Source organism: Stomoxys calcitrans, chromosome 2 (genome assembly GCF_963082655.1).
Source record: "Stomoxys calcitrans chromosome 2, idStoCalc2.1, whole genome shotgun sequence".
NCBI classification, from domain to species: domain Eukaryota; kingdom Metazoa; phylum Arthropoda; class Insecta; order Diptera; family Muscidae; genus Stomoxys; species Stomoxys calcitrans.
Window position 1 is genome coordinate 167200980 of NC_081553.1, and position 22386 is coordinate 167223365.

General features: G+C 38.1%; 3 protein-coding genes across 4 annotated transcripts in view; 2 read left to right on the top strand and 1 right to left on the bottom strand.

Annotated features, from left to right (window-relative positions):
* LOC106081309 (probable multidrug resistance-associated protein lethal(2)03659) overlaps positions 1 to 3226 on the top strand; it is an 88926-nt gene extending 85700 nt beyond the window's left edge. The window contains exons 10-11 of one of the 2 annotated variants that reach the window (XM_013243191.2): positions 1250 to 1666; positions 1729 to 3226. In XM_013243191.2, the coding sequence (XP_013098645.2) occupies positions 1250 to 1666; positions 1729 to 1767 (456 nt within the window). In that variant the 3' untranslated portion in view covers positions 1768 to 3226. Of the gene's footprint in view, positions 1 to 1052; positions 1190 to 1249; positions 1667 to 1728 lie in introns of those variants that run through there. The other variant, XM_013243201.2, reaches the window with a different exon arrangement.
* An 8208-nt stretch (positions 3227 to 11434) lies between these two features.
* Positions 11435 to 19533, bottom strand: LOC106081451 (transmembrane protein 256 homolog). The gene is made up of 4 exons (XM_013243411.2): positions 19344 to 19533; positions 19046 to 19285; positions 18948 to 18989; positions 11435 to 11990 (listed from the first exon to the last, which is right to left on the bottom strand). Exons 1-4 carry the CDS (start codon positions 19434 to 19436, stop codon positions 11847 to 11849), a joined length of 519 nt encoding a protein of 172 aa, XP_013098865.1. The 5' UTR covers positions 19437 to 19533; the 3' UTR covers positions 11435 to 11846.
* A 1000-nt stretch (positions 19534 to 20533) lies between these two features.
* LOC106080924 (rRNA methyltransferase 2, mitochondrial) lies at positions 20534 to 21643 on the top strand. Its single transcript, XM_013242533.2, has 2 exons — positions 20534 to 21012; positions 21070 to 21643. Exons 1-2 carry the CDS (start codon positions 20641 to 20643, stop codon positions 21457 to 21459), a joined length of 762 nt encoding a protein of 253 aa, XP_013097987.2. The 5' UTR covers positions 20534 to 20640; the 3' UTR covers positions 21460 to 21643.
* The last annotated feature ends 743 nt before the right edge of the window (positions 21644 to 22386 follow it).

A 22386-nucleotide genomic window follows, 5' to 3' on the forward strand; every position in this document is an offset into this window, starting at 1 on the left:
TGGGAGCTATACCAGGTTATAAACTGATTTGGACCGTACTTGACACAGTTGTTGAAAGTCATAATAAAACACCACATGCAAAATTTCATCCAAATCGGACATAAATTGCAGCTTGTAAGAGCTCAAGAAGTCAAATCGGGAGATCGGTTTATATGGAAGCTATATCAGATAATAGATCGATTTGGACCGTACTAAGCACAGTTGTTGGAAGTTATATAAGAACACTACATGCAAAATTTCAGCCAAATCGGACAAAAATTGCGGATTCCAAGAAGTCAAATAGGGAGATCGGTTTATATGGGAGCTTTATCGAAATCTGAACCGATATGGCCCATTTGCATTTCGACAGACGGACGGACGGACATGGCTAGATCGACTCAGAATGTCGAGACGATCCAGAATATCAATATTTCGAGGTGTTACAAATGGAATGACTAGATTAGTATATCCTCATCCTATGGTGGTGGGTATAATAAAGTATAATGGGTGAGTAAAACGCTACATGCGAAATTTCATGCAAATAAATACCGGCTCTTAAAGCAGCGCAATTTATTTGCTATCGTTGCATAAATGTTTTGCCTGTTCAACAACTGCAGATTGCGGTAGTTGAAATAGAAGACGTAATTTTTTGCTTAAATAACAGCCCCTTGTTTGTTGAAACAGCAGACATGTCTGCTTTCCCATGTGCAGCAGACAAAAACTATTTTTTTTTTTTGCAAATATTTTCGCTATTTTGAATAACAAATTTCGCTAAGTGTAAGAGGATCGTTTTATTAATGTTATTAGGATGCAGACATTTATAGGAAGAAACAGACTTTTCAGCAGTCAACCTGTTGTTCCGAATTTGCAAACATTTTGCTATAACAGCAGAATTACTGCAGTAATAACAGCAAAATTAACAAGGAACAGTCAGCATAGTGTGTATAATCAGCTGACTTCTTCTTAGGTATTCTGTTCAACTTATAAACACTGTGATATAGGCTCTCTTCGCTCTACGTTTCAACTTTTGTTATCTCATCATTAATCTCATCTTCCTTTTTTCTTGTCCATAGGTTAAATTGAAAGAAGTTGTTAGCGAATTACCTAGCAGCAAAATTAACAAGGAACAGTCAGCATAGTGTGTTTTCTATAATCAACTGACTTCTTCTTTGGGGGTTCTCTTCAACTTATAAACATTGTGATATAGACCCTCTTCACCTTATGTTTCAACTTTTATCATTACTCTCATTTTCCTTTTTCTTGTCCATAGGTTAAATTGAAAGAAGTTGTTAGCGAATTACCTAGCGGATTACAAAGTAAAATATCCGAAGGTGGTACTAATTTCTCTGTGGGCCAGCGGCAGCTGGTTTGTCTGGCCCGAGCTATATTGAGAGAAAATCGCATATTGGTAATGGACGAGGCCACCGCTAATGTGGATCCACAAACCGATGCTTTAATACAAACCACCATACGTAATAAATTTAGACACTGCACAGTTCTAACAATAGCCCATCGTCTGCACACTGTCATGGATTCTGATAAAGTTCTAGTTATGGATGCTGGGAGAGCAGTAGAATTTGGTTCACCCTTTGAATTACTGACACAAAGCAAAACGAATATCTTTTGTGGTATGGTCAAACAAACTGGCAATGCCACCTTTGAAAGTTTATTGAAAGTGGCACAAAAGGTAAGAGTGTTTGTTCTAATATTTTGATAGATTAAAAGCTAAAATTAATTTTTTTTTTGTAGGCTCATGAGGATAATCTGAAGGCCAGAAAAGACTCTTGACATTTCGTTCAAGTACCTAAAGTATTTAAGGACTATATATTAAAAATCTTAGAGCCCATAACAAATCATCCGGCAAATGCTAAAATTCAAAAGACATTATTTTTTGATAATACAACAAAACCAAAATTTTTAGGCTAACACTCGATTTACTTTTGAACAGGCGAAGCAGAGAGTATAACATAAAATCACATACAAACTGTCTTTCCCTTTTACCTACCTTAGAAAACATACCTTACCTAACCTTACCATACCTTACTTATCTACAAATTGTGAATATTCGTAAAGTCATTACAGCGCCCACATAACATAAATGGTATATCAAAACTGGAAACTTCATGTACAACATTACTTTAGAATGAAACAAGTAGACAATTTTCAAATTTAAATGAGAAAAGACCATAAATCAAAACAAAAAAAGGACATATTACATATACATATTTATATATACATATATACACATGAGTACGGATATATTTATACGATATTTAAGATCAATAAGAGATATTCATATTTGTTACATGAACTTAACAAGGCATCCCAAAAAAAGGGGGAAAAAGAACAAAAAACACAGCAACATGCTTCATCTGAATATCAATTTTTTAAGACAATAATTATTCATACAGACATGTTAAAAATTACTTTTATTAGATATATAGTCATATGAAAATAGTAAGTAACTGTGTATTGTATTAGCTAAATGTGTAATGCTAAGGAGGAAATCAATAATGCAAGTCAACTAACAAGAGCATATCTACACCCATACTTGTCGCCATCACTAAACCGGGGTAGTTCAATACAAGGTGGGAGATCAGATGTCGAACAAGTACAGCCATACTAGCTACATTCCGTAACTCTAAATGTCATTCATATGCATGTGGGATGAAAAAAGAAATCGAAAAGAAACGTTTCATCGCGGTGTTTTCAGCATTTTTAGACCTTTTTACAGATGTATTAAAAACCTACCAACGTTAGAGTTCTGGCAAAATCTTAAGAAATTTTCAGACACATGACCCTAACTTGTATTGCTCTATCTTGCCTTAAAACCAAAACCAATATATCAAAAAATGTCCCCCCAACAAACGTATCTTGATTTGTGTTCCTCTTTTAATACTGTGCAATAAGAGTTGTAAATAATTTTTGTAATAATTTATGCATTGCTAAGATCTATTATAATTATTATTCATCCTTAAAGGATCCATTTTATATATATACACATACTATATGCGTAAATCTAGATATAAGAGTAAGATAAGCATCATTAGAAGCCTATTATCGAAAATGTACTTATGTATGTATTATACAACTAAAATTTGCAACAACGGTAGAAAGTTTACAAAAATCGATTATGTGTTCCATTTAAACGACAATTTTTTCTACAATTATACATTTGATTTTGAGAGTTTCTATAGTATTTTGATGTCATTTTTATTTGAAATAAATTTTTATGTAGACAAAAACACGAGGAAGGTTTTAATTTTTCGTTATTTTTTTAATCTGCAGAAAACCAATATTATACAAATCCTAAAGTGAGGTACTTATGGCTTATAGATTGGCATGTGGTCTTAGACGGCTGATTTCGAATATCTGAAATAGTTTCCTAGATATTTATAGGCCACAACAGAATGAGCTTTGTGATGGGCTTCTACCTCAAGGATGTCAAAACTTCAATTAAAAGTTATCAGACACCATTCGATATGATACAAAATTCTTTTACAAATTTCGAAAATTAATTTTTCAAATATAAAGTGTGATTTTTTGAGTGCTATAGGAAAGTTTTTCAAAAAAAAAACAAGTAACCAGTAAAGAAGGGCGGTGCCGACTGTATAATACCCAATAAGTACAATGTGAGTGCTATATCCAATTCTGAACTAATTTTGATGGATCTCGGCGGATGTTTCCAGATGGGTTATTAAACAATCCGTATCAAAATTCGAGCAAATATGTTCAAACTGTAATAACTACAGTTGAAAAATGACAACATTAATCCAAACAAGTAAAAGCGTGCTAAGTTCGGCCGGGCCGAATCTTATATATCCTCCACCATGGATCGCATTTGTCGAGTTCTTTCTCTCTTTTTTAAAACAATACAAGAAAAGATTTGATCTGTTATTAGAGCGATATCAAGATTTGGTCCGGTTTGGACCACAATTGAATTATATGTTGGATACCTGTATAAAATATCAGCCAATTCGAATAAGAATTGCGCCCTTTGGGGGCTCAAGAAGTAAAATAGAGAGATCGATTTATATGGGAGCTGTATCGGGCTATAGACCGATTCAGACCATAATAAACACGTACTTTGATGGTCATGAGAGGATCCGTCGTACAAAATTTCAGGCAAATCGGATAATAATTGCGACCACTAGAGGCTCAAGAAGTCAAGATCCCAGATCGGTTTATATGGCAGCTATATCAGGTTATGAACCGATTTGAAACTTATTTGACACAGTTGTTGAAAGTAAGAATAAAATACGTCATGCAAAATTTCAGCCAAATCGTATAAGAATTGCGCCCTCTAAAAGCTCAAGTAGTCAAGTCCCCAGATCTGTTTCTATGAGAGCTATATCAGGTTATGAACCGATCTGGACCACACTTGGCACAGTTGTTGGATAGCATAACAAAACACGTCGTGCAAAATTTCATTCCAATCGGATAAGAATTGCGCACTCTAGAGCCTCGAGAAGTAAAGACCCAAGATCGGTTTATATGGCAGCTATATCAAAACATGGACCGATATGGCCCATTTTTGCGGAAAAAAAATGTTGAATATTATCTCACAGTAGCGCTCACCATTCACAGTTACGTTTCGATTCGCATCATCTTTGAAGAAGTACGGTTCAATGATGCCAACAGCCCTTAAACCGCACCAAATAGTGAATTTGTATACCCACCACCAAAGGATGGGGGTATATTCATTTTGTCATTCCGTTTGCAACACATCGAAATGTCCATTTCCGACCCTATAAAGTATATATATTCTTGATCAGGGTAAAAACTAAAACGATGTAGAAATGTCCGTCCGTCTGTCTGTTGAAATCACGCTACAGTCTTTAAAAATAGAGATATTGAGCTGAAACTTTGTACAGATTCTTTTTTTTTTTTTTTTGTCCAAAACCATTTTAAGTTCAAAGATGGGCTATATCGGATTATATCTTGACATAAACCCCAATTTAGGGTCTTAGGCCCATAAAAGCCACATTTATTATCCGATTTAGCTGAAATTTGGGACAGTGAGATGTGTTAAGCCACACGACATCGTTCTTGAATTTGACCCAGATTTGGATATAGCTGCCATATAGACCGATCCGCCGATTTAGGGCCTTAGGGCCATAAAAGTCGCTTTTATTGTCCAATTTTGCTCAAATTTGGGACAGTGAGTTGTATTAGGCCCTTCGACATTATTCTCCAATTTGGCCCAGATCGGTCCAGATTTGGATATAGCTGCCATAAAGACCGATCTCTCGATTTAAGGTTTTGGGCCCATAAAAGGCGCATTTATTGTCCGATGTCGCCGAAATTTGGACAGTGAATTGTGTAAGGCCCTTCGACATCTTCCTTCAATTTGCCTCAGATCGGTCTGGATTTAAATACAGCTGCCATATAGACCGATCTCTCGATTTAAGGTTTTCGGGTCATAAAAGGCGCATTTATTGTCCGATTTCGCCGAAATTTGAGACAGTGAGTTGTGTTAGGCTCTTCGACATTCTTCTGCAACTTGGCCCAAATTGGTCCAGATTTGAAAATAGCTGCGATATAGACCGACATCTCGATTTAAAGTCTTGGACCCATAATAGGCGTATTTATATTTCGATTTCACTGAAATTTGACACATTGACTTATATTAGGCTTTTCGGCATCCGTGTCGTATATGGTTCAGATCGGTTTATTTTTAGAGTGCTCTACTAAAAAGACCATTCATTTGTTATACACAATTGAACAATGACTTGTACTTATTTGTATTTGGTCCAAACCTGAACATATTTCTATATAGCTGCTATGGGGCATAAGGTATGCATTTTCATCGGATTTTGACAGAAGATGGTTTACATATATACCCGAGGTGGTGTGTATCCAAAATTCGGCCCGCCCAAACTTAACGAATTATTACTTGTTCTGGATGCATTGGTAGCTCTTGCAATGCTTCTGGCTAATCTTCACTCCAAAATCGACATTTCTGCTTATTTACGTACACATTGAGCCAAAAATTAGCTTCGTCGTAAAATGGAAGAAGCGCGCGATGAACTTTCTTAACAGAGCTTGCATTTTGATAATAAAATTAAGTTCAATAATTTGCAAGCGTTGTTCGTTTGTAAGACGATTCATTGTTAAATTATAGACTAAACTGAAGGTGTTTGACAGTGTCAAGTTATTGACCGATATGGACCATACTAGTCATGGCTGTTAGAAGCCATACAAAACACCATATTTTCAGCCAAATCGGATAGTAATTGAGCCCTCTGAAGGCTTAAGAAGTCAAATCGGTTTATATGGCTGCTATATCGAGTTGGATCATACTAGTTTAAAAGTTGTTAGATGTCAAAACAAAATACCTCATACAAAATTTCAGCAAAACTGGATCAAAATTGCGTCCTCTAAAAGCTCAAATTAAGTTTGCTTATCTTTGGCTCTCATCTTTAAAATTAGGAGAAATTTTTTTTCGGTGTAGAAAGACCAGCTCAGTCAGAAATAGCTTGAAGGTCTCTGGATTGAAAAGTGACACGTGAAGAGATGTTGTACAGCAGGGTGCAGAAATTCTCATGTGTGTCCTAAACTTATATACCAGAAAAAACAAGCTAGAACTGTGGGCCGGCAGACGAAAGGCCCATAGAAAGCACGATAGTTTTGAAAATCGTGGAAACCCCCGAAACGTTCACTAATGGTGTGTTTGATCTGTGTCTGTTCCGCCTATGTGTCTGACAATTTCTTTTCTGTAATCAATGAAAACTTTTCATACCAGAGCCACTCATGTTCATGGTCAAACAGCCCGTATCTCTCCCCTTTTGGAGATTAGTGAAAATCCATCCTTTTGCTTCACCATATTACAATATCCGATCAATCCCATGGCAGCCGATTGAACGTACCGGATTTACTCGATGGAGTTCTTCATTGGCAAGGGCTGCCGCCTCTGTGTACAACCCACTGCTAAAACAACAACAACAATATCCGATTATTCAGTCAAAAGTTAAAATTAATTCATTAATGCATTCAAACCCGCATAACTTTTGAATAAAGAATCTAATAAATTTCCCATGAATATTCCATTAAGGAACAGGGGATACTTCTCTCACATCAATGAGTGCAGTCCGATTAAAGTTTAAGCTAAATGACACGGGGCCTCCTTTTTTTATGCCGAGTTCGAACGATGTGCCGCACAGCAGCACCACTTGTTAGAGAAGATTTTAACATGGCAGTATACCTCACAAATGTAGCCAGCATTAGTAAGGGGATAACCACCGGCGAAAATTTCTCTGATGTTCACGTCGGGATTTGAACCCAGGCGTTCGTCATAGGCGGACATGCTCGGATATTAAAATATGATACAGCAAAATTATCGTAAATTTTTTAAGCCAAACCAAGAAGACAAAGTTATAAAATTCCAAAGGTCAACAATAAAATCATAGAATGTTCCTAACCACTAAGTAAGTCATGCGAAAATTTTCTTCGAGAACTCCTAGCAAAATACGATTGGGAACATTTCTTTTACTGACATCATCCTCTTTACCCTAGTAGGCGCAGATTGGCCTAGCCAAACAAATTTTGACTTTATTGGCCTTCCTACAATTCATTAGGCGTTTTTATGAATTTTGACTCAATGTTTTAGAGTGAAATTAAAAAATGTATTGGTAGAATTTCACTTTATTTTGGACCTGATATGCTTATAAAGTTAAAACCTACGGATGTGCGCGGACATGGCCTGGCTGGACCACAACATATATTTTTAGCAAATTCTAGTACCTTAATTTATTTAAGTTTTTGTGTTTTTATACCCACCACCATAGGATGTGGGTATACTAATCTAGTCATTCCGTTTGTAACACCCCGAAATATTGATCATGGGGGCATAATGTATATATATTCTTGATCGTCTCGAAATTCTAATTCGAGCTAGCCATGTCCGTCCGTCTGTCTATCTTATTGCGTCTTATTTGTCAAATCGTTCCCAGTGTGTTGTCCTAAATGAACAAAAGTCGAACGTATTGGATATATCGCGAGGTGTGCCTCAGGGCTCTATTCTTGGTCCTTTATTGTTTACCCTATATATAAATGACCTTCCTGACGTCCCTGAGACATGCAGTATACAAATGTATGCGGATGACGTACAACTATATGCTAGTACAAAAGTCGAAGATATCAATAGCTGTATCTCAAAATTCAATAAAGACTTGCAAGCAATCAGCGAATGGGCATGTACAAATTGTTTAAACATAAATCCATCGAAATCTAAACTAATAATTATTGGCAAGACTCCAGCCTCTCAACCCGATATTAACTTAAGAATTTCAGACTCAACTATTCAGCGAGTGGAGTCATCTAGCAATTTGGGTTTGACTTTTAACACCAAGTTGAATTGGACTAACCACATAAATCGAGCTTCCGGCAAAATTCATGGCATGTTGAGAAACCTATGGAAATTACGTACATCGACTCCTCAAGATATTCGCTTATTGCTTGCTAAAACGTATTTAATCCCAACGCTTCTCTATGGATGTGAAGTTTTTGCATGCTGCGGTTATAATGACACAAGGACACTTAATGTTGCCTATAATAATATTGCAAGATATGTCTTTAACAAAGGAAGAAGGGAAAGAATTTCGGAGTTTTCATACCAAATTTTTAATGTCCAATTTGACAACTATCTTAAAATCAAATGTCTATTACAACTGCATAAAATAATTTATACACAAGTACCTCCTTATCTGTACAATCGTTTACAGTTCGCAAGATCCAATAGAGGAAAAAAACTAATTCTACCCAGATTTAGAAAACTTTCTTCAGAACGACAATTCTACATAGGCACACCACGTCTTTGGAACTCGCTCCCCAATAATATTCAATTGTTAAGCAATGCTTCCGCCTTTAAAACTGAACTTTTTAAATTTTATGCTTGATTTATATAATCGTTTTTCATATTCAACCTATATAATGTTAATTCTTACCATAATTACTCTATAATTATTCTTTAAGTATCGTTTGCATTTTTTGTGTGTTCACTTTTAATTCTAGTACAGTCAATTATAAGATATTTCATCTTGTTGTACTAGTAATGTCAATAAATAAATCAAAATCAAAATCAAATCAAATCAAAATCGTGATAGCGGTCGATCGCGTGTAGCTAGCCACACGAAAGTTTACACAGACACTTTATATTCATGTACATAGGTCGTTGGATATTGCAAATGAGCCATATCGGTTCAGATTTGGATATAGCTCCCATATAAACCGATGTCCCGATTTGACTTCTTGAGCCCCTGAAAGCCGTAATTTTTGTCCGATTTGGCTGAAATTTTGCACATAGTGTTCTATTTGTACTTCCAACAACTGTGCCAAGTACGGTTTAAGTCTGTGTATAACCTGATTTAGATCCCATATAAACCGATCTCCCGATATGACTTCCTGAGCCTCTGGAAGCCGCAATTTTTGTCCGATTAGTCTGAGAATGTGTACATGGTGTTCTGTTATGACTCCCAACAACTGTACTAAGTACGGTGCAAATCGGTCAAGAACCTGATATAGCTCCCATATACACCGATCTCCCGATATGACTTCCTAAGCCCCTGGAAGCCGCATTTTTTGTACGATTTGGTTGAAATTTTGCACATAGTGTTCTATTTGTACTTCCAACAACTGTGCCAAGTACGGTTTAAGTCTGTGTATAACCTGATTTAGATCCCATATAATCCGATCTCCCGATATGAGTTCCTGAACCTCTGAAAGCCGCAATTTTTGTCCGATTAGTCTGAGAATGTGTACATGGTGTTCTGTTATGACTCCCAACAACTGCGCTTGTAAGGGCTCAAGCGTTTTTTATCCGATTTCGCTGAAATTTTGCATATAGTGTTCTGTTATGACTCTTAACAACTGCGCCAAGTACGGTCCAATTCGGTCTATAATTAGATAAATCTCCCATATTGAAGCAGAATCCCAAGATTCGGCCTGGCCGAATTTAGTACGTTTTTACTTGTTTGAACTACACCACTACTTTGGTATAGGGTATTATAAGTTTGTTAATTTGTTTGCAACGTTAAGAAGGAGAAGAGCTAGACCCATTGATAAGTAAACTGATCGACTCAGAATCACTTTCTGATTCGATTTAGCCATGTCCATGTGCCGTCCGTGTATTTTTGTAATCAAGGTACAGGTCGTATTTGTTGTCCAATGGTCATGTATTTTTGCACATGTCACTTTTTTGGCCCAAAGACGAACGCTATTAATTTTTGTAAAAATGGGTTCAGATTTAGCTATAGCTCCCATATATATATATATATATATATATATATATATATATATATATATATATATATATATATGTATCGCCCGATTTGCACTTAATTGACCGTAGTAACTATAATTATCAACCGATCTGCACAAAATTTGGCACGGTTTAGTTTGTTGCTGATCCTAACATATCTCTAAGATTTCATCAAAATCTGTTCAGATTTAGATATAGCTCCCATATATATGTATCGCCTAATTGGCACGTAAATAGCCGTAGTAACTAAAATTTTCAACCGACCTACACAAATTTTGCCACGTATTGCTTTCTTACTGATTTTAACATATCTGCAAAATTCGCCCGATTTGCACTTAAATGTAAAATATCGCCCGATTTGCACTTAAATGACCGTAGTAACTAAAATTTTAACCGATCTGCACAAAATTTGATACGGATTGTTTTGTTACTGATATTAGCATATCTGCCATATTTCATTAAAATCGGTTCCGATTTGGATATAGCTCTCATATATGTTTCGCCTGATTTGCACTTATATGGCCGCAGTTACAACTATATTCGACTGTTCTGCACAAAATTTGGCACGCATAAATAAATTTCGCCCGATTTACTCTTATAAGGCAGCAAGCCAATTTTCCACCAATCTGCACAAAATTTGGCACGGATTGTTTTGTTACTGATCTTAACATATCCGCAAGATATCTCCGAAATCGGTTCAGATTTGGATATAGCTCCCATATATATATATATTATTCAATATAGCTGGTTTCACTAGATGGACTGAAGCCCCGTTTACACTGCTCATTAAATTCGGACTTAAAGCCCTCGTCAACTGATTTTATGAAGGGAAAACAGATGATCGAGCCATTAAATCTAAAATTAAAGAGCAACGTAAACGAGGTTTTAGAATGCCAAGAGAGATATCCATAAGTTGAGATATTGCCGTTTTGTTTTTTTTTTTTGGCATCACTCAATTGACCTTACCTGTGAGACTGAAGACATTCAACTTAAGGAATTTTTACACCAATGCCGGTTGCTTGAGCTTTGAAAGTGTTTTATTTCATTTCATATTAACAAAAGCAAAATTTCAAGTTTGTAAAACATTGCATAGCCAATATTTAATTTGTTCGGCTAAACATGACGAATCTTTAAGTCAATGTAAAGTTCAATCAAAAAAATAAGAGATAGATTCCTTGAAATCTTAACAGTGTAACGTAGATATTGGCATTAAGGGAAATACTACATCCCCGTAAAGTTTATTTAACACACATTGCTACGCGCAGCCAATTATAACACATAACTCAATTCAAGTTATTTTATCAAAAACTACTACTTAAAAATAAAATAAAAAAAAAAATTATAAAACTTAACGATATTAGAATTAAATAAATTACATTTTTTACAGAACGCTACACGCTAAAAACATTATTTGCTGATAATTTGATTGTTTTTTCTTTTCGATTACGCTCGATTTAGTTAACAACTTTAAATTATACAAACAAGACTCTATTTATATTTGACAGTTGTGTTTTAAAACACTTTGCTTTATATATAAGTATGTGAGTATGTATTACTTAGACAATAGCTCGAACGAGAAAGAGATTAAAAAGAATAAAAAACTATTTTTTTAAAATAACAATGATAACCAGGCAGCAATGAGACAAAAGCCGCCGCATGTGGCTATTTGAGTAAATTTCTTGTCACCCGTTAAAGCTCGATAGTACATGGGCCCACTGAACATTATGGTACCAGCTGCCATCAAGGAACCAGTCTAGAAAAGAAAAACGAAGGACAGGATTTGGTTTAATCATTGAATTCATCTAAACAACAATCCATGCATACTAATACTGAAATATGAAAAATCGAATTAGAGCTTTTACCAGAAATTAAAATATCAATTAAAACAAATTCTAAATTTGAAAGCTTAAACTAAATAAAACCAACAACATGACAAAACAATCCTCTTCCCTTTATGTAGCTTAAAAGTAAAATATATATAAAAAAAACCAAAAAAAAAAACATATTAAAATAAACTATGCATTTAATGTTGTAACAAAATTCTAAAAAAAAGCATCAAGCATGCAAGGACAAAGGTCGTACATTTAAGAATCCTGGCATACCTATATGTATATATGCATACATACATAAAATACATACAGAATGTAAGTGTAACAAATGGATAGATAAACTCCATATAGTGGTTGTTATTAGCTAACGAATTGTAAAGAAATTATTTACAAATTTAATATCTAAACCACATTTAGTTTTACATGTAAGAGAAAAAACAAGTAAGAGCGTGCTAAGTTCGGTCGGGCCGAATCTTATATACCCTCCACCATGGATCGCATTTGTCGAGTTCTTTGCGCGGTATCTCTTTTTAGGCAAACAAAGAATATTGAATAAGAACTGTTATGCTATTGGAGCTATATCAACTTATAGACAGATTCGGACCATAAATGAATTGAATGCTGAACATTGTAGAAGTCATTGTGTAATATTTCACTACATTCGGATAAGAATTGGGCCTTGTAGGGGCTCAAGAAGCAAAATTGGCAGATAGGTTTATATGGGAGTTGTATCAAGCTATTGATCGATACAGACCATATTAGACCGCCTTTGCCGTTGTACAATTCTGCCAAATCGGATAAGAATTGCGCCCTCTAGAGAATCAAGTAGTCAAAATCCCAGATTGGTTTATATGGCAGCTATATCAGGTTATGCACAGATTTACGCCATACTCAGCACAGTTATTGCAAGTCATAACAAAACACCTAATGAAAAATTTCAGCCAAATCGGATGAGAACTGCGCCCTCTATCGGCTCAAGAAGTCAAGATCCAAGATCGATTTATATGACAGCTATACCAGATTATAAAACGATTTGAATCGCAGTTGCTTGAAGTGATACCAAAACACCACGTGCAAAATTTCAGTCAAATCGGACGAGAATTGCGCCCTCTAGAGGCTCAAGAAGTCAAGAGCCAAGATCGGTTTAAATGGCTGCTATATCAAAACATGGACCGATTTGGCCCATTTATAATCCCAACCGACCTACAGTTATTGGACGTCAAAATAAAACACTTCGTGCAAAATTTCGGCCAAATCGTATAAGAATTGCGCCCTCTAGAGTCTCAAGAAGTCTATTCGAGAGATCGGTTTATATGACGACTATATCATATACTTGGCATAGTTGTTGAAAGTCATACCAGAACACTTCATGCAAAATTTCAGCCAAAACGTATAAAAATTGCGCCCTCTAGAAGCTCTAGAAGTCAAGACCCAAGGTCGGTTTATATGGCAGATATATCAGGTTATGAACCGATCCATAGACCATACCTGGCACAGTTGTTGGAAGTAATACCACGTGCAAAATTTCAGTCAAATCGGATGAGAATTGTGCCCTCTATAAGCTCAAGAAGTCAAGAGCCAAGATCGGTTTATATTGCAGCTATAACAAAACATGAACCGATTTGGCCCATTTACAATCCCAACTGACCTACACTAATAACAAGTATTTGTGGAAAATTTCAAGCGCCTAGCTTTACTCCTTCGAAAGTTAGCGTGCTTTCGACAGTCAGACGGACGGACGGACGGCCGGACATGGCTAGATCGACTTAAAATGTCATGATGATCAAGAATATATATACTTTATGGAGTCTCAGACGCATATTTCGAGGTGTTACAAACAGAATGACGAAATTAGTATACCCCCCATCCTATGGTGGAGGGTATAAAAACAAATAGACAGGGTTCGCGTGTTCTCAACAAGTGCATTCGCATGTTATGTCATTATTTTTACTTCATTTAAATTATTTTTAAACATGCTTTACACAAAACCGAATGTCAATGTTCTATGAGAAGAAACGTCAATTATATATGTTTAATAAATGCATTACAAATAAATTCGAAAAAAAAAAATCGACAACAAACCCTTTAGAGGTAAGTAGCCATTTTTAGGGAGTAGCAAGTAGTTCAATGAGAAAATTCTGAAAGTACTTTATTTTAACGAAAGAAAACAAAAACAACCCAAATACAAGTAACAAACTTAACAACATTTTGTACACCTAACTTAAGAAAAACTTTAAACCCAACAAATGACAGCCCATATGAAAACTGTAAACATATTAAAATAAATATTGAATGTATGCATTTTATTTATGTTTTACTGCTCCCAATCCTTGAATAAAATTGTAATTTTATGAAAATCAAATTTGGTTCCATTTAATCTAGGTTGGGAGAAGGATAACAGAGTGGTCTAATGTATTAGAATTAAAGGAAAGGAGAAAGTCGCGAGAATCACCACATAGAAAGCATAAAAACGTATAGGACTGTATTTTTTGTCATTTCATTTCCAACGGCTTAGATACTCCAAAGTTTTTAAGTTACGTTAGGATACGAGTAGTGGTTCCACAGCTTTCTGTCCCTGGATGCGTAAGGAAACTCATCATGACAAGATCAAACGATTCTTGTGAGGATGAACTCCTGGCGGACTCAGGAGACGAGGCTAACGCAACAGTGGTGGAAATTCTGAATCTTGACTATGGTCCGGTTTCTGCAGATAAATCTCCACCATTGGCACTTAAGGCACTTCAAGCCTTAAGTTGCTGGTTGTAGCCACTTCTCCAGAGAAAGAGAGCCTCATTATAGGAAGTGATGCTAATGCACATCACCAGATATCTTGACATGGCAACCGGTTGTACGCACCGGATTGACCCGATGGAACCCTCATCGGCAAGGGCTGCCGCCTCAGTGTACGTGTTCGTCTTTTTACGTCATGGGAGACGCACATTCCGGAGTTTTGTTCGGATGACAGGTCCTCAGTCACTTTTGGCGCAGTAACCGTGACTGATTCGAAGAGATGCGCCAATTTATTGTGCATCCCGAGAGTGACAAGGCAAGGAGGAGAGCCATTTGGCATATTCGTGGTCTCCGAGCCGATAAACACCCATCAATATTAACCGTGGGCGAAGTTAAGAATGTCACCCCTGGCTTCAAATCATCCAAGGCGTCGGGCCCCGACCGAATATCAACATTGATGTTGAAGAATCTGGATCGAGTACCTTACAACTGTCCCCAACCTGTCTGTGAACACTTACAGTTCCCGTTGTCTGGAAAAGAGTAGAGTGATCCCGCTACTGAAGCCTGGAAAGGACCCGAGTTTTGGGGGAGTCGTACAGACCGATCACCCTTCTCTCACCAGTAGCAAAGACGCTTGAGGCATTACTCATCCCGAGCCTCGTAGGAGAATTTCCATTCGGCGAGCTAATGAAGATTCTATCCTCGAAACATTTCATTAAGGAACAGGGGCAAATTTCTCATATATCAATGAATGCTATCCGAATCAAGTTTAAGCTCAATGATAAGGGGCAGCCTTTTTATAGCCGAGTCCGAACGGCGTGCAGCAGTGCGACGCCTCTTTAGGGAGATGTTTTTATATGGCTGCCATACCATTTTTTTCAAATGGAAAGGTTCCTCACAAATGTCGCTGACATTTTTTTCTGATGTTCTAGCCAGGATACGAAGCCAGACGTTTAGAGTCATAGACGGACATGCTTACCTCTGCGCTATGGTGGCCTCCGAAGCCACCCATGGCAGCTGGTTATAGGCACCGGATTGGCCCGATGGAATCCTTCATCGGCAAGGGTGTACGTGTTTGTTCTTTTTCGTCATGGAAGAGGCACATGCCGGAGTGGCTTCTCCTCAACCTTCTGTTCTGGTCCGTGCCGGTGTTGAAAGAAACCCCGGACCCTGGTTCTGTTCGGTTTGCCCGAACCGCCTCCGTCGTCGACCGATGTCGGCGAGGTGTAACCGGTGCATGGAGTGGTGCATTTCCGATCTTGCTCTGGCCTTACGTCACTACGGGAGTATAGACGCACTGAATATGTTGCAAGGTGCTGTGCGAACTTAGACAGCAGTGAGTCCCAAGCGTCGTCGTCGAACTATGTGATCCCCCCGACCTCTCCCGTGCGGCAATATACACAACAGCAGCATCCCAGCCCCAATATTGCCAGGCCGGTGTCGGCAGCGGTCAAGATATATTAATCCCTATTTTGTTTAAATTTCTATCAATATACAACCCAATTGGGTTCGGATTAATTAAAAAAATAAATTGATTTTTAAGAACACATTGGTTGCAGCGAGACAAACCTGACTAACACCTGCAGCCTGCACAGTATTCACGGATACAATGTGCTACGTAAAGATCGCTTAAGGAATGTAGGTGGGGGATTGGCCTCCGTTATACACCTTTCCGTGCAGTATAGACCCATTTCGCCCGCGCCTGCCGCAACATGAAGTGCATGGTGTTAGCAGTCAGGTCCGGTACTGCCGAGATAGAGCTCTACAGTCAATGGCCAAGTTTACAATCTCGATATAATTGCGTTATTGTGTGGCAATAATAGTGTGGTTCCAGGAAACTTTAACACCAACACGTTTCATGGCATACCTAGGGGACTACGTAACGACCAGCAGGTTTTGCACGGTGAATGGGAATGCCCCCAAGAGGATTACGAGGAGGTGCAGCAGTTCGTCAGACATTTCCATTGCATTCCTTGATCTCCTGAATGACTGACAACTGACAAACCGTAATTTCTTCGGGATCAGACAACCTCCCTATAATTCTCACTATCGACTGAGCACCGAACGTTTATTAATCAAAATATGGCCGGCTTCAGAGAGTACACCAATCGCCGCTTCAGTACTAATTGCCGAGAGGAAACTCCGGGACATCATTAACGCAGCAGCTGCTGCTCGCTTTATACCAGCCGGTCGAATACCCAAAGTTCGGCCCAATTTCCCGCCGCAGGCAGTGGTACTCGCAGACGAGTGTGATGGGATTCGTTATACGGACTCTACTAACCCCATGATCAGCGAGCTGAATCTGGAAATAAACAGGGTAGTCAACGAACATAGGCGGAATTTGTGGCTGCAACACTTGGAGCAATGTAACTTAGGTACCGGTTTAGGCAAGCTGTGGTCTACTGTTAAGTCACTCTCGAACCCCGGTAAACGGGACGACAGGACCTGTCACTTTTGGCGACGTTACTGACTGATCCGAAGAGGTGAGCCAGGTTGTTCTACCATCAACTTATTGTGCATCCCTAGAGTGACAAGGCTAGGAGGAGAGCCATTCGTCGTATCCGTGGTCTCCGAGCCGAAGGACAGCTATTACAATTTACCGTGGAAGACATTACAAATGTCATCCGTGGCGCCAAATCTTCCAAGGCGTTGGACCCCGACGGACTGATGCTGAAGAATCTGCATCTACCTGAAGTCGAGTACCTTACAACTGTTCCCAACATGTCTTTGAACACTCTTATAGTACCCGATGTCTGGAAGATCTACAGAGTGATCCCGCTACTGAAGCCTGGAAAGGACCCAAGAAAGGAGGATTTGTACAGACCGATACCCCTCCTCTAGCAAGTAGCCAAGACGCTTAAGGGACTAATCGTCCCGAGTCTCGTTGGAGAATTTCCATTCGCTGAGCATCAGCATGGATTTCAAAGCACCGCATACAGTTCCCGTCGCTTCAATCAGCCCAGGACAAGTGATAGGATGGTCCTCTTGGCACTGGAATTATCGAAGGCATTCGTTATCGCCAATACGTCCCTATAACCAGGTCTGAAACACTGGGTAGCGAGTTATCTGTATGGTCGCCAGTCATTTGTGGAATTTAGGGATAAGAAATCGTAGAGTGAAACACGGAGTTTCTCAAGGCGGGGTGATATCTCCGGCACTGTTTAACCACAACCTATACTCCATTCCTAGCCTCCCAGACATAATAGAGACCGAAATATATGCGGACGATTGTGACATGACATCAGGCCCCCTCCCATTAATGACATCTGCGATAGTTTAAAAGTCTACCTCAACTCTAACTGCAAGAAGGTATACTTGTATACTCCGAGTCTTCGTTGATAATCCTGTCGTGTAGCATACAGCCTGCCCACAGGGACCGCCCTAAACCGCACGGGGGTCCACCCGTGACGGTGACTGTCGACCCATCCCTTCGTTGTTTAATGCTCCCTCAATATTCTGGAAGGCCGCCATCGCGCACTCCTTCATTTGGATAGACGTCTAGACTGATCGCACCACTTTGTGGAGGGCTGTCTCCTGCGACCTGCACTTGCGTTACGCCTGAAGTTCTCCGACGTCAGACCCTCCCTCACCTTCAAGACTTTCTTGTTAATAATGGCTGTGTTTTATTTAAGTACTATATAGTGCAGAGCAATAAAATTTGTATGAAAATGATATCTATCTAGAACTTTGTTGTCCTGGATAGATGTCATTGTCATACAAATTTCATTCCACTGCACTATAGCTATATCCATACCTATACCTGCTCACAGCTATCAGCAAGCGATGCCGCCTCAGTGTACAACACACTGCTACAACAACAACAAAAATAAAACACAGCCAATATTGTTTTGTTTGTTAGGCCGAATGCTACGGTTTGTAATAAGCTTAGTTGCTTCCTTACATTTACGATGCACTCATTCTACATTTACGAAACTGATGTCTTATAAGTCAAAATAAGACATCAGTACGGGGATTCACACTGTTAAATTGAGACGTCACACAGTTATTTGTGCCACAATCTAAAGATTTATGAAATAATAGTGCAAACATTTTCAAGATAAACTTAAATCAATAACGAACAAACTAAAACTTCCCAATTATCCAAATATTGAATTGAGCATAAACTATTATTATTATAGATGTTTACTTACCAACACGGGTCGACGTGCAAGTGGCATGGCCAGTAAGGCAAACTATGAAAAAAATATATATTAAAGTTTTAAATGCTTTTTACTAAAAATCGACTTACTGAATGCAAAAAATGGAATCGATTGGCGGTCTCAAAGACTGCTTTTGATTCTGTCTGTTCTTTGGCATCAACAATCTTCACCAAATAATGTTTCCCATAAGCACCCATAATAACTGCTGTTGCTCCACTCAATCCTGCAAGACGCACAAAGTGATAGCTGCTGCCTGCATTCTCCCACAGTTTCAGAGATTTTGGCGGCATGACCACAACATCTTTCACTTGCTGTTTTGGCTTCAAGCCCTTAAGAATAATTAAAATAGATATTACAATACCAAACCAATACTCAAACCAAACTTACGGCTCCGTTGAGAACGGCAGAGGCGGATGTTAGTACGGCCTGACTGATAGGATTTCCTAATGTTAGATAAGTTAAAGTTTCACCCCAAGACATGTTGGCTTATAAATTCTTTTACTTTCTTGCGACTGAAATGACAGTGTTAACATCTAAAATTTGTCTAAACAGCTGATTATTAAATCTCTGCTCCAAACCTCAAGATACTGCGTAGGACGCCGGTCCAACAAAACAGCAAAGTAGATTTAGAGTTTAAACGCAATCCATGGTACAATTAAGTGGGTCCTGAACGCAATCAAAGAGTCAAGAGTCAGCGTCAAATTGTTTACATATATTTCATATGGCCATGACATTATTACCAGATAGTGTACCGCAAACAGCTGAGTAAATTTTTTCTCGCGAAGTGCACTATCTGTCAACGAGTTTTGGTTGTGTGTGTGTGTATTATAGTTAAGAATCATAACACACACAAACAACGAAAAATGGCACGAACTAGTAACATACACAAAATCAGAGTAGCACTAATCATTGATTTTGCACTCAATATTTTGTTGTTGGGCAACTGCCACTACCTGTAAATGAATATATCTTGTCACATGGCAAACAAAAAATCGCTGACGTTAGAGTCAGAGACGTGGATTTTGTAGTAAATATTGACTTGATCCGATATTCCACACTTAAGTAAGAAAACAGTTGTTAGACTTTTTAAAGCGATTTGGATAGTTGAACGGTAGGAACTAGAAGGCATCTTCCTTCTTCTGTTCCTGGTTCCTGGTATCACAATGGACGAAAACATCTATGTGTGTGTACAACCAATTAATAAGCATGGTAGCGTGTGTTTCTCAATGCGAAAAAGTCCGCAAAAGTTTTATACGAATAAATTGCTATTGATAGCACTTTTCCTAAATAATTGTGCACATTTATTTATATTTGTGATGGTTTTAAATTAATAAAATAAGAATATCAGGCTTTGAGAAGAATTATTTATTATTTTTGTCGATTCCTCTTTGTGTTTTTGGGTAGAGTTGCCAGTTGTCTGTTAACAAGGAAATAGAGATTAACATAATCGTTAGTGCAAACGATTTTTTTGGAACGCGACACTCAAAAACGAAGCACAACGCTCTCATTCTATTTTGGCCTTAAACAGAATTGCGGTATTGGTCGCGATGCAAGTGGCAACCGGCATCCCTAACTGTCCTCTCAGCTGTTTGTTAGAAACGTCTGGTGTAGCCGCTATGTCTGCAGACGATTCACATAACGAATGGTTTAAAATGTAATAATACTGAAAGTATATAAATAGAACATGGAAAATATTTTCGGAATTTCCTTAAGAAGATCACTAAGTACGAGCCTGCAGTCGTGGGCCAAACAGGTACCAAATAATCTAAAGGGAAAAAGCAAAAGTTCGCAAGAATGGCTTACGAGACAACTGGCAGATCCTTATGTGGAAAAGGCCAAGATGATGAATTATCGATGTCGAAGTGCTTTTAAGCTTCTGGAAATCGATGATAAGTATAGTATCATAAAGGCAGGAGATTGTATAATAGACTGTGGTGCAGCACCAGGAAGTTGGACTCAAGTTGCTGTAGAAAGATGCAATGCCAATGGAAAGCAGGACAAAAAGCCGAAAGGTTCTGTATACAGCATAGACTTACTACATTTTCATAGTGTTTCGGTATGAGGATACTTTTGAAATTATTTAAGACTTACTAATTTTAATTTTTTTTTGAAGGGTGCCACAATATTTGGAGGTATGGACTTCACAAAAACCGAGAGTAAACAAAAAATAATTAAGTCACTTGGAGATAAAGCAGTTAATTGTGTGCTGTCAGATATGGCACCGAATGCTACAGGTGTAAGAATTTTGGATCAAGAAGCAATCGTGAACCTATGTTACGATGTATTGTACTTTGCGGTTATACTGTCAGCGCCTCAAGCTAACCTTGTTATGAAAGTTTGGGACAATGGAGATGTGCCAAAAATGGAAAAGGATCTACAACGCTTTTACGACAAAGTAAAACGAGTTAAGCCTCGTTCTAGCAGGGGCGATTCAGCCGAACAATTTTTTGTTGCACGAGGATTTAAAGGAATAGTGAGTCAGGAACGTGCAAAAAAGAGTTAATATAAGAAACAAAGACAGCAGTGTTTTTGTTAACTCTGGAGATAAAAGATGTTATATTAGCTAAAATTTTCCAATTAACTAATAGAGATATATATGTACATATACATTTGTAACAATATCTGTATCCTGCGAGCAACTCAGAACCTTGCTCTAAATGAAGAAAACTGAAAATTTGTACAGCGAACGTTTCAAATGCATTTATATTTACTGTGGATAAAAAAAGTCGATCTTAGAAGTATGACATCTTTGTTTGTCATCGGGAAGGACTTTGAAGGACTCCATCGGGTCAATGCAGTACGTAAAACCGGCTACCATGGGATTGATGTCTTTGTTGCCCGAGCTTAGTAGACCTCCAAAAGCCCCCTGCATGTTAAGGTTAAGATACTGCACGAATATGGAAATTCAAAAAAAAGTAGACAACTTTAGATAAAATTATTTTTAAGTAGCAGTCTGCCATCAGATTCACTTAGACGTTTTCGTTCATTGTGATACCACAGGAACAGAAGAAGGAATATGCCGTCTAGTTCCTACCGTTGAACCATCCAGATCGTTTTAAAAAGCCCAATTACTTGCGAATGTTCACATCCGCTAAATCGGACAGGTTTTCAAGAAGAAAGAGAACCTTAAGTGGAATTCCTTCTGACTGCTAGAGCGGGACGCACACACAAAAGTTGTTCTATAGTTTCCTCCTCTTCGATGCCCTCACAGCTTCTGCAAAAGTCGTTGCTGGTAACCTCCAATCTGTCAGCATGTTTTCCGATTAGACAGTGACCTGTCGTGACGGACACAATAACTAAGACGTCTGTTCAAGCTAATGACAACAAAGCGGTAGACCTCTTCAATTCTAGATTAGGCCACAACGTTTTGAAATGCTCACAGCCCCCTCTTTGTGACCATATATCTGTCGTTGTCCTTCGGGCCTGGTCC